The 13503-nt window shown below is 44.7% G+C and overlaps 1 protein-coding gene across 2 annotated transcripts in view; it reads right to left on the bottom strand.

Annotated features, from left to right (window-relative positions):
• The window catches only part of LOC149276411 (septin-9-like), a 55647-nt gene that overhangs the window by 5827 nt on the left and 36317 nt on the right, over positions 1-13503 (bottom strand). Inside the window, exons 3-6 of one of the 2 annotated variants that reach the window (XM_089503673.1) lie at positions 5725-5735; positions 939-1128; positions 394-522; positions 95-176 (exon numbers count right to left, since the gene is read on the bottom strand). In XM_089503673.1, coding sequence (XP_089359799.1) covers positions 95-176; positions 394-522; positions 939-1128; positions 5725-5735 — 412 coding nt within the window. Of the gene's footprint in view, positions 1-94; positions 177-393; positions 523-938; positions 1129-5724; positions 5736-12429; positions 12441-13503 lie in introns of both variants that reach the window. The other variant, XM_089503674.1, reaches the window with a different exon arrangement.

A 13503-nucleotide genomic window follows, 5' to 3' on the forward strand; every position in this document is an offset into this window, starting at 1 on the left:
TCATAAACGTGAGTTAACCACAGGAGACTAATGATGAACAGAAGAGAAGAGCCATGACCGTGACAGATAATGCCTATCTTTCGTAAAGCCTCACCAGTTCTCATTGTTTATGTGATCTCCAAAGCCAGGCGTGTCGATGACCGTCAGCTTCATACGCACTCCTTTCTCCTCAATTTCTGGAAAACAACACAAAATATGGTATTTGGATTGAAGGGGAAAAAAGAGAGCAAGACTTGTTAAGGAAGAAGGTTTGAGTAGCGGCTACATGTGCTGTTAAGTAGACACCATTAACCAGTCAACCAACTGACGTATATCCCCAACGTGTAGGTGAACGGTTTTCAGCGAGCAGGGCACTTTAGACAGGCACACTCTCAAATACTTTAATATACTCACCGTGAGCGATGCTTTTGATCTCTATGGTTTTAGGGATACGTTCCTCGCCCGTAGGCTGCACAGATTTCCTGCTCACTTTGGATTTGAAGAGCGTGTTTATCAATGTGGATTTTCCAAGCCCACTTTGACCTGAGAGCAGAGATGGGGCAGACAAATGAAGTTAAATAAAGAGAGGAAGGGGCTCTAGATGACAATTATTAGAGAGATCAAATCAACAAATAACGAGACGCATTCTGAGTGAAGATGGCTCTAAACAAACTTTACGGAGCGTGGAAGCCGGCCGGCCATTTATCACTATATAGATGAAGCACACTCGCTGCACGAGTTCGGATCATGGGGGACAAAGCAGACGTCACATCATATGACAGTTCACTTCTGTCTCATGTAATGAGTCCTCATTACACATGTCTATTTAGGGTAAATGTCCATATATTGTGTTTTCTGAATTGTAACAGTTTTCTAGCATTTCTATCTGCATTGAAATACCTGCATTAGGCTCGTTGCAATGTTACAGAAAGAAAGAGGCACGAGACTCACATACTCACCTACCACCATGATGTTTAGCTCAAACCCCTGCTTCATGGCCTTCTTCCTCATCTGCTCCAAGATGGCATCTATCCCGACATATCCAAAATCTGTCGGGGGTTTCTCTCCCACACCTCGAGTAGGGAGAGCTTGCTTCATCCCTGCGTCCCTGATGGCGTCTGTCATGGCGACTCCGTATTTGTGAGGGTCCTCACTAACTGCAGACAGAAGATAAGAAAGATGAATCCTGACAGCTATGTCTCCAACGCATTAGGCACACAGACATTTTAAAGGGGGACTCCCGCCATTGTTTCCTGAATGTGGCATATTTCAGGAATCAGTAGGGTGCCTCGCAATCCATGCCTTACATGGATTACTTTACTAGCATAAGAGTGATTGACGGCATTTCATTTGGAGGTACAACAACCAGCTGCTTAAGAAAAAGGGAGCAATCCTCTAAAGAGTTAAGACAACTGTCTCCATGGTTTACAGAAAAGATGTCCTGCAGAAGTATGAATACATATAACTTCTTATTTCGCAAGCAGGGTCATGGTTATCTAATGTATAGCAATCCAATACGGTAACAGGGACAGATCGGCTCTAAACCCAGTAACGCTCGTCGCACAAACGATAGACCTTCCGTTGAAATGATAAACATCCAAAACAAATACTATGCTGTGTGACCTAAGACTTTGTTTAAAATATGTAATAATCCACAAGGATATAATCCCTTGACATTAAAAGCATAGCCAGTTGGAACGGCGAAGGAACGACGAATGCGATGTGAACTGAAGGCCATTCTGGTGAAAAGAATGAAGAAAAACCGGATCTCAGGAGATATCACACCGCATTAAGGAGAGCTGCCAAGGAGTCTCCGGAGTTATTAAAGTCCATATTATGTCAATGCATTTATTCTATTTATAGTGCCGATTCTGTAGTTAAAGGGTAATTGTCATCAACATTTTTTAGCATTAATAAAACTGCCATAAACAGTTGAACGGCCTGGAGAGATTTGGTTTAAAGGTGAGGGATTGTTATACCCCGGCAGACGGTGCCCTCTCAATTTCACATCTCCATATGCTACCCAATTCAGAGAGGGAGGAACGGGAACTTCATAGGGTATGTGTGGGGGAGAATAAGCCTTCCCATGAACATAAAGCTCTTACACAAAGGAACATGTGACGTGAACAATATCAAGTGATGAGTGTAAGAAGTCCACATCTTCTGCTCAATCAGGTCTATAGAACTCCTCTGATCTAATGATCCTTAAACACTATAGATAGAGAACATATAGTAGTTCAGATTACGCAATTCTCGTCAGATTCAAGCGGCCGTCAACATGATGAAGTTGCTACCAAACATAGGTGTGTTTTCTGCTACAGGACTTGACATCTCTGATAACATCTGGCACTGCACTCAAGCGTAGCTCTAGATCTGGCCCATGTTTACTTAGCGCTACACAGTGTTTAAAAACATAGGACATGTTAAGATGGCACGGCTCACAAGCACTTTCTTTTGATCTCAATGTTGACAAATCGGAATCTCCAGGATACATTCTTTATTTGCTATTTACTGCCTGGGAACCAAATTATCTATTAGCTGTCTTTAAAAAAAAAAAAAAAAAAAAAAAAAAAAAATTTACCGCCTGAGCACTAGCAGGAATCCTTTAAAACCACTAGGAAGCCAAGAGATGTGCTATCAAGAAGCTGGTCACACTGGTATCACTGGACCAGTTATTCACCGCTTTGATAGCCCAATGGGTATCCACTAGATTATGGTGGGTTAGAAGCTCCGTGACATCTACCCATCTCGCCATGTCCATAAGAATAATATCTGTGAGAAGCCATCTAGGGCCAGAACGTTACAGAGGGACAACCGAGATCTATCGCCTTCTCACACCAAGTCAAAAGGATGTAAACCGTGTATTGCTCGTGAGCACAGACAGCAAAAACGAAGTGTTAAATATGCGAGACAGAAGAAAGCGGAAGATAGAAGGAAAAAAAAAAAAAAAAAGGAACTGCGGGTTATTCTCAAAACATCTATGTCGCTTTACACGAATACTCATATTTAATACAATGACCAGAGCCCCGAGCCTGTCCAGAGGTGCCACTGCGTTACATACAGATCCGGTACCGTCCGGATAATCGGCTGTCGGAAACACACAGCGGAGAAGATCACCGACGTTTCATTAAGTATGAGAAGGGCTTGAAACTCTTTTGCTCTGTGGCCACTGCCTGCTCTTATAAACCACTAAATAGTATCTCCCCAGCATCCGCTGCTATTCTGAGAACACAGAGGCGACAGCTTTAACAAACTAAGCCTGCAAAGACTTAATATCCTAATTATTTGACAATTATCTTAATTACGCTGGATTTCCTCAAAGCACAGATTCCTCGTTTCATACAAATACATACACAGCGCTTACCAGCGCAAAGCATACTATCATAGTAACCAACCGAGTATCTGTGCTAATGGGGGCCATTCCGTCGACTATTCAGGCAATAGACATACTATCTAAATCTTTTACCGCGGTCACAGTTTTATACCAACCTCCTTGGGAGAGCTGCCCCTAAAATGCCCCGATGTAAAGACTTTGCATTACTGCCTGAACAGCCACTCGGTGTCAACAAGCTTGGTTAGCATTTACATTTCGGCCGGACGCTCTCTGTGTTTTAGATAGAAGCGTTTGGATACTTTTTAGTGTTCCTCTTGTGTCAAAACCCAGACATCCAAGTAGAAGGTAGAGACTTATTTTAACATGCAACAATTTGCACGTATTTATCAGTATCTTATTGATATAGCGCCAATAATGTACACAGCGCTTCTTACAATACATAGATTCGAAGGCTCTGCTGGTGAGCTTACAAAATCAAAGCGTAATCTGTTGGTTAAATACCAGCATTAAAACAGACCTCAATAAAAAAATTAAAATACCGTATTGGCTCGAATATAGGCCGCACTTTAAGTCTATAAAGTGGGGGTGCGGCCTATATTCGGGGTTAGGATACAAATCCCCCGCAGCGGTGCAGGGGACCCGTATCCTACTCTCTGATACGCTCAGACAGCCTCCCCTGCCAGCACTTTCCACGGGGGGGGGGGGGCTGGGGGGGTGCCGCAGCCAGGGAACGTCCGCAGATGCGTTTTACCCCTCCCCCAAAACTTACCAGAGCAGACTCCCGACTGTCTTGCGGGGCCGGCGGGGAACATCTACGCAATACACGTATACAACTTCCGGTGCCGGCACATCCGCACTGCAAGACACCCGGGAGTCTGCCCTTGTAAGTCAGGGGGCAGAGTGGCAGCATATCTCGGGGGGGGGGGGGGGGGACAGTGGCAGCATATCCCGGGGGGGGGGGGGGGGACAGAGAGGCAGCATGTCTATGAAAAACTTTTTCTTTAAAAAAGCACCAAACTTTTAGGGTGCGGCCTATATCTGAGCCAATACGGTATTATATATTATATATAGGGCTGCAACCAACGATTATTTTAATAATCGATTAGTTGGCCGATTATTTTTTCGATTAATCGGATAAAAAAAATGCAATTTTTTTTTATTTAAAATAATGTAATAAAAAACGTACAATTTACACTTTCATCTCTTTATTGCAATGGCCTCTCTCTATTCACCTTCTTATTTTACTGACATAATAAGAGCTACAAGAACCCAAACACGGTGTTTCTCAAACTAGGTTTTAATACAAAGTTATTAGTAAATATTAATTCATGTTAACTTTTTTAAATATTTAATAAAAAACTGAGAAAAAAGCCGTTTATATTTTCTTTTATTTACCAAACTGCCCCCAGTTATGCACATCTGACCCCCAGCTTGCCACTCTGCCCCATATATGCCTTATACTCCTTATATGCCAGTGATATCCAACTGAGCCCCCTGATATACCTTTTACCCCCAGATATTTCTTATGCCCCCCTGATATGCCTTATAACTTCCAATATGCCACTCGCCCCCATTTATGCCTTATACCTCTCTATATACCACTGTGCACCCTGATATGCCACTCCGCTCCCCATAAACGCCCTGCACCACCCTGAAATTCTCCCTGATTCACCACTCTGCCTCCCCCAGATATGCCACTCTGAAATTCATTATAGCCCCCATACACCACTCTACCTCCCCTATACACCACTCTAACTCCCCCAGATATGCCATTCTGCCTCCCTGAAATTCATTATACCCCCCATACACCACTCTGCCTCCTCCCCCCTCCCATACACCACTCTGCCTCCTCCCATACACCACTCTGCCTCCTCCCATACGCCACTCTGCCTCCTCCCCCTCCCATACGCCACTCTGCCTCCTCCCCCCTCCCATACACCACTCTGCCTCCTCCCCCCTCCCATACGCCACTCTGCCTCCTCCCCCTCCCATACGCCACTCTGCCTCCCATACACCACTCTGCCTCCTCCCCCCTCCCATACTCCACTCTGCTTCCTGTCAGCAACGGAGGTTCACAAGACACCAGGGAGCCGGGTAGAGAGGCAGAGTGGCGTATGGGAGGGGGAGGAGCCAGAGTGGTGTATGGGGAGGGTGGCTCCCATACACCCCTCTGACTCCTCCCCCCTCCCATACACCGCTCTGCCTCTCTCCCGACTCCCTGGTGTTTTGTGAACCTCCGTTGCCGACAGGCACTTTCACTGCAGCTTCATAGAAGCCTCAGCGTAAGTGAAGGGCAGTAACGGAGGCTGTCTGTGCGATGCAGACCCCCACCAGCTGACAGAGAGGATGATCCTCTGCAGGAGACCTCGATTCTCTGTCAGCCGGTGGGGGTCTGCACGATCCGCACAGACAGCCTCCGTTACTCACCTTCACTTACGCTGAGGCTTCTATGAAGCTGCAGTGAAAATGCCTGTCAGCAACGGAGGCTCACAAAATACCAGGGAGTCGGGAGAGAGGCAGAGCAGTGTATGGGAGGGGGGAGGAGGCAGATGGGAGGGGGGAGAGAGACGGAAGTGAGAGACCGGCCGACAGTGAGGGGAATCCAGGTCCCCTGAAGCGTTGCGGGGGATCTGGATTCTAGTGTTAGAATCCGATCTCTGTTTGAGGTCGGATTATATAGGGATAAAATCGATAAAAATCAATTTGACTAATCGATAATGAAAATCGTTGACGATTTTCGTTATCAATTATTATCGATTTTATCGATTAGTTGTTTCAGCCCTAATTATATATATATATATATATATATATATATATATATATATATTTGTTTTTCTTAAAAACCTATGCGCATCTCCTGAGCACATAATCAGATGGTTATGTATTTATTTTCTAGCTCTCTTTGCTGTGCTTGTCACGGCGACAGACAGACGAAATGTTAAAAGCTTCCTGTTTATGTTGAGACTCGGAGGAGCCGGCGCATATTATCTCCCGGTTTACAAAGGGGGAGCTGCCCCTATAACCAGGATGACATTACATCCATTGTACAGGCCAAGAAAAAAAAATACCCACTGAAGACAATTTGGAGGTTTGTTATTAAAATTGTTGTGCCTACAAGTCAGATAGAAGAAAGAAAACACTTTTGCTGGAGGAAACGAGTCCAGCTCTTCTGCACTAAACACCAAAGTGAAGGCAAACAAAACCTTAGGATGTCGGACCTTTGGAACAGAACACATTCCATAAATTGTGTTATTACACATCAGCCATAAAGAAAAGTTGCACGTTGCACATATCCAAATATTTCCTACACAGAAATCACTAGAAAAGTCTAAATCATCTATAGAGAACAGGACGAGCTTATCTTTCATTACGTGTCGCTATATTCATTTCCAAGATCATTGTCCGTTGGAAGAGATCACTTATCTTACTCCAGAAAGACCAGAAATGACTGAAAACAAGCCCAAATTTTGACGCGCTGCTTGTTAGGTCTTATTTACCCACTGCGGAAAAAGACGATGCTCTATAAATCAACATTAATGGAATTAAATTACATTTTTGACTGTTCTGTATTGAGACTTATTTTCTACTCGCCATAGGAACAGGACTGGCGCCCTCATATATGCAAAAGCCCGCATACTTTACAATAACGTGCAGGTATGTGAAGTGCTTGATGGCGTGGATTTTGTTGGCTTATTTTGGCTAGAAACGGCTAATAACGCTGCGAAGACTCCAGCTTCTGAGTGCTTCGGTTCAAACATCTGTGAAACGTCTACGTATTTAGATTTTGGGGAAGATGACATCCTACTGAATCCAAGAAGGTTAAGATATAAGTTCAGGTTCCAGATGAGTAGTGCGAGTGCGAGGCTAAAGAGATACGATAAGCACAGAGATAATGACATTTATAAGTAAGTGTCGCCTGCCAGATCTTTACTGAATAGAGACCAACAACGGCTTTTCGATGAGTCCACATCGGTGGCACCCGGTCACCCAACCCTACAGCCAATACTAAAGTGACTCGGAAAGAAAGATAGCAGATGGCTCCAAAACAACATTTATTCTTGGGAATCAATGGCTTCTGTGGGATCTGCCGTGGGTAAGAAGCGAGTTACTTTACACTTCAAGCCGCACAGTAATAGTTATTGCCTATTAGCGGCTATATATACATATATATCTATATACATATATATCCGAGTATTGGTTCAGAACTGATGGAGAGAAAAAAAAAAAAAAAAAAGGTATCCCCGCATACTCTGCAATACTCGTGTTTACTGGACTAATACGGCTAAACCCATTTACATATATATCTATATATATCTAGATCTGAAGAATACTCCTCCCTTTTATATAGTATATTGTAGTGCTCTGAAAGCTGACCTTTAACCCTGGAGAATACTGTATTTCATTACAGTATTCTCCAAATCATTTTATATTCATCCATTTTCTGCAGTGACATCATTCCCGTCTATCGCAAATCATGATAACAGATGCTGCAGCGACTCCTGCGCCTATTAAACTCTCATCCCACCACACAACCTCCGCATTTCTAGGACCTTCTCATTGACTTCTCAAAGATCCTGCTCAATCCGAGACCTAGAACTAAAAACCATGAATTAGCGACCCTCCAGTGCAGAAGAACCCAACCTCTCATCAGGTCCCAGCCGATCAGCATCTTCTCATTTCCAACAATGAGGTCTAAGGTCCGGATAAAGCTGCCCTGACCAAGCTCGGTTTCTGTGCATATTTCATTATATTAATAATAATATTATTTGTAGACCAAGAGCTTAAGTAAATATGTTTGGGGGGATGGACATAAGTGTTTCATCGCAGTGACCCCACAGCCTGGCTCGGCACAGAACCCTTTGAAGGCCAACAATGGTGACCTTTCCTATTCCACACCAACAGGACCAGGAAAGGATGGGAAGCTGTGTAAGGGGAGGAAGGGAGAATAAAGAAAAAGGTCTTGGGGTGGGGGGCGGTTTGGCGCAGCTGAGAAACACCAGGGACGTTTTATCACTTCCTTATGAAGCCCTGTGAAACTTTATAGATTTAAGTGCAAACATATGTCCAGAGGTACCAAAAATTTACAATCTGTGTATATTATATATGCTTGTAGAGGCTATATACAAAACCGAAAGGAAGAACCCAAAAACCATTCTATATTCAGAAAAAAATACAAAGAAAAAAAATAAAGTCAAAATGGGGAAGTTATTAGCCAATATGGTGCACATGAGGTACCACTATAACACTTACACTGATTAAAAAGAAAAAGCAAAGTGTTCTATACATTTAAAAAAAATGCCACAGAAATTAATTCAGATGAATACCAAATACAGAGCAATTCTGCAGACATTCAAGACCAGCCCCGAATACATGGATTTTATTGCAATTTATAGTTTGCTGTAAATTGGAGTGTTTGTCAGAGACAATGGACTTCCATCTCCCTATTACTGTTCCAGGATCCCCGATGCCGCTCTCACAGAGAGAAGGTAGGCAGCCGCCCAGGTCCCAGCCCAAACCACGCGTTCCTTTCTCTGGATTTAAAGGACAGTCTCATAATATAAATAGGGCTACCTTCCTGGCCGCGGCGAGCCAGCCAGGCTATACATAATAACGCAGCGGCACTCATTATCTTTGACTGTCAGCTCTTTGGTCAAAAAGCAGTCGCAAAAAGCAAAGCTGATACCAAAGAAAATACATGGGCTTCTAAAATGTTCTGTCTGGTGCCAACCTTTTTATATTTAGTAAAGATCGATGAACACAGGCACTGCGGACCCCCCAGCATATGCTGTTTAGGTGCCACATTGTACTAGGACCTATTTCAAGGGTACAGAATATTATGGGAGGTAGAATAAAGGCACCAGGGGTAAGATTATAGGAGCCCGAACTACCCCCAGTCTAAAAAAAGAGAAGATACATTGAAGAATAATATGTAACAATTGTAACAATGCATATCCTCTAGAGCAGACCTGGGCAAAGCACGGCCCGCGGGCCACATCCGGCCCGCTGAATAGCTCGGACCGGCCCGCAAAGAGTGTCCTGGTGACTCACCAATGAGTCCGGTGTCCCCCCCCGCCCCGGTCACTTACCTTAAACTCCTGTGTTGGAAGCGTTTGTCTCGGGTGCCGGCGCTTTACGCTGGGCGCCGGCATATGACGTCAGACGCCGGCGATCAGCAGTGAAGCGCCGGCACCCGAGACAAACGCCTCACGCTTCCAACACAGGAGTTTAAGGTAAGTGACCGGGGCGGGGGGGGAGATCCTGAGAAGGGGGGGTTAGGGAGTTAGAGGGGAGATACTGAGAAGGGGGGTTAGGGAGGGAGGTCTTACTGTGTGTGTGTGTGTCTTACTGTGTTTGTGTGTGTATCTTACTGTGTCTGTGTGTGTCTCACTGTGTCTGTGTGTGTCTCACTGTGTCTGTGTGTGTCTTACTGTGTCTGTGTGTGTCTCACTGTGTCTGTGTGTGTCTTACTGTGTCTGTGTGTGTCTTACTGTGTCTGTGTGTGTCTCACTGTGTCTGTGTGTGTCTTACTGTGTCTGTGTGTGTCTCACTGTGTCTGTGTGTGTCTTACTGCGTGTGTCTTACTGTGTTCATAGCTTATTCAGTTATTGTAATAAATATTTTAGCCCATTTTTTAGCTCAAAATATTTTTTCCTTTTTTTTCTCCTCTAAAATCTAGGTGCGTCTTATCAGCAGGTGCGTCTTATAGAGCGAAAAATACGGTATGCACTCCGAAGCCTTGTTCATTTTGTTCACTTCTGTGCTGTGCTAATAGTTATTCAGGCCTTACTTATTCAAGCACCTCTACCAATGACGTAGGCTTGAATAACTTTATTAAACAGCACATAAGTTAACAAAATGGACAAGGCTTCGGAGTTTGTAGTTTGTAGAGGTCTGGCCCTCTAAAACCATTCCAATTTCTCATGTGGCCCCATGGGAAAATTAATTGCCCACCCCTGCTCTAGAGAAACACACACATGTATATATATATATATTTACTCACAGAGTCCATTGCACACCATTCCAAATATTCCAAGCCCGGTGCTAGTAACCAGCAGTTTCCATGTAAAACACTTTCAAAAAGATGGTCAGCACTCCAGGTCTTTAAATAGACAATTTCATTTTATTCAAAGTCAACGTTTCAGTCATTACTGACTTTCATCAGGACATGGTCCTGATGAAAGTCAGTAATGACTGAAACGTTGACTTTGAATAAAATGAAATTGTCTAGACCTGGAGTGCTGACCATCTTTTTGAAAGTGTTATATATTTATATATATATATATATATATATATATACATACACACACACACACACACATATATAAACATTAAATATTGCTACAGAGTACAGTCAGATATTAACCGTGACATGCAATTGGATTTTTCCCCGTTTTGTTGATAAATGGTTCTTTTTTCCCTACTATGGCAGAGAAACACAGAAATCGATGGCAGATAGGAGGCTTTCAGCCCATCTGGCCTGATATTAACACTCAGACCTTGGTCTCCTCTTAGAGTCAGGACAACCATATGCCTGTGATATGCATGTTATATTCCATCACTGCATTAGCCTCTTCCACTTCTGCTGGGAGACTGTTCCACTTCTCTACTACCCAGTAAAAGTACAACTTCCTTACATTACACATACGCCTCTGACCGTCTGGATTAAGACTATGACTTCTGGTTCTAACGTTTCTTCTCTGAAATAAGCCTCCCTCCTGTAACATGTCAAATCCCTTTTAATTATTTAAATCTTTCTATCACATCCCTTCTCTCTCCTTTCCTCCCAGATATACATATTCAGATGCCTGGGCCTTCCCCGGTAATTTATGGTACGATTCCCCCCTCTGAGCTTGCTCTCCTTTGTTTGTTTTATGCCATGAATGGTACAGAGTCACTGAATGGTACAGTCAACCACAAAGCTGTAAACCTGGGATGTAGTGGCACGGAATATAAGGGGTTAATGAATACCCCCAGCAGTCCGGGATCATCATTATACCCAATGGCTTTAGAATATACATAGTATAGATACATTGTATAGAAACCAGTCCAACGGCAACTGGATCAAACCAGAAGAATCCCAACGAAGGTACCAACCACACGGACACAGCAGCCGGAAGGTAGCAGATTTCCGGCGGTCAGACACAAGCTGCTCCCGCAATCCATGCTATCCTAATTGTGCTGAAGGAATAATGCCACACGAGACAATCCCTGTTAATAAAAGGTCTACATTAATAGCCCTCGTTTTATGGACATCTTGAAATAATTGACAAGATTTAAGAAACTGAGCAAGCCTCACTCGGGCAGCGTAATAATGCGCGTGTAATAATGTGCACGTAATAACGAAGCATTTAACCCCTTCCCAGTCAATCCACAGGACACTTTGACCTGAAAGAGGTTACAGGAAAGGTCAGCTGGCACCCAGAGGATGCGCCTGTCTTTGGCAGATTAGAGAGATTACACGGGAGGGTAACTGAGAATGGATGGGGGGGGGGATTGCTGCTGTTTCTTCTCTCAGAGGACAGGAAACCAAAATTGATCTTATGTGTTCAGCGCGGCGGAAACAGAGACTTTATACCCAGATCCTGCAGCTAGGAGGAGGCGAGCATCATAGTCTACATTTCATGAGCAGCAACAAAGGGGTTAACCCTATTAGTACAAGGAACACAAACGGACCGCAGTCTATGTGAACTACTACACAACCTCTTACTCAACCCATCGGGACTGAACGGGTTAAGCGGTCACCAGTTATTCCGCAGTGAGTAGCGGCTGACACGTTACGCCGTGGGGCTCGGCGTCCGTAACACAGCTTTCTGTTCCAATACCCTACATGTGACAACACGGAGTGTACTCTGCCGGGCACACTGCATGTAATTAGCGTGTTATGGCGTTCTCTGCGGAGCGTTCCCTGAAAACATCAAACACGGTGGGCGAGAGCGTCAGAACCTCATCGGAACGATCCGTCTATATCAACGACAGACAACGGGATGGAACTCCGGCAGAATTTTAAGTGCTGCGTCCCCTGGTTACAGCGGCGTCACGTGTACCGACAACAAGGTGACTGCAGCATCCGACGGCCCCCGGCAGCAGCCCACCTACCCCCGGCGTAGGGGCCACACGGATAGGGTTTCTAAATCAAAGGCGGACATAAGGGAATATTTATTTCCCCCCGAGAAAAATAAATAAGATATAAATACAAGCCAAGCAGACAGGAGGCGAATGCAATCAACGCATTAAATGCACGGCCATGCAGCTTAAAACATTTAAAGACACAAACACGGAATTAAACCATCTTTACAATGTTAGGGCCTCGCATCATGCTAGGGGGGGCCTGAATCACATACAACGCTGCAGGCGCTTTACATACTGCTCTTTCACACATGCTGTGTCCTGCTTGTATGTTGCAGAACATGTAACCGTGTATGTTGCAGAACATGTAACCGTGTGCATAGCATCATTTCATTAGTAAAATCCCTGCCCCTGGGGCCTATACATGCATTGTGCAGCCAGTTACCGGCCTTTTGGGGCTGTTTACATGGAAATATTATAGCATTTAACCCTTTTCATTCATTTAGTATTACTCTTCATGGGCTGGTCACCCACTACCTCAAAAGGCCCCAAACAGCCACCATCTGTCAGCTGTGCAGCCCCAATCTGTGAATTCACTTTATATGCCATGCAGATGCAGCATTACATGCACACAGATCACATACATGTATCTACATGTACATATAACAGGATGCACAGTATGAACGTTACCCCTGCCCCCTCCCATCACACCTATCACTTCTTTAATCAAACCAATCATCTCGTGACATAAAGGCCCAGTAACCCTCTACATGCCGGTTTCACTCTATGTATCGTCATAACAAAGCCCATTACCCGACACACGCTGCAGTCTCACCCACAAGCATCGCTATCATACCTTCCATGACACACCGGGCGGGTCCGGCCGCGTCCCTCCGTATCCCCACCCAGCCTTATAAACAGCACCCCGCAAGGAACCCACACTCACCCCAATACAGGCAGCGCGCACTGACCACTATCTGAAGCTGAGCGCCTGTGAGAGACACGCGGCCCCGCCCCCGGTCACATGGTACAAAGAGGTGGGGTCTCTGCGGGCGAAGGGTTAACGTTCTCTATGGGCCTCTAGACAGATCCCAGCCAGAGTCTCAAAGCACAAGGGAGAACAT

The sequence above is a fragment of the Sceloporus occidentalis genome, unplaced genomic scaffold (genome assembly GCF_023333645.1).
Source record: "Sceloporus occidentalis isolate IW3139 unplaced genomic scaffold, rSceOcc1.0.p SCAF_240, whole genome shotgun sequence".
NCBI classification, from domain to species: Eukaryota; Metazoa; Chordata; class Lepidosauria; order Squamata; family Phrynosomatidae; genus Sceloporus; species Sceloporus occidentalis.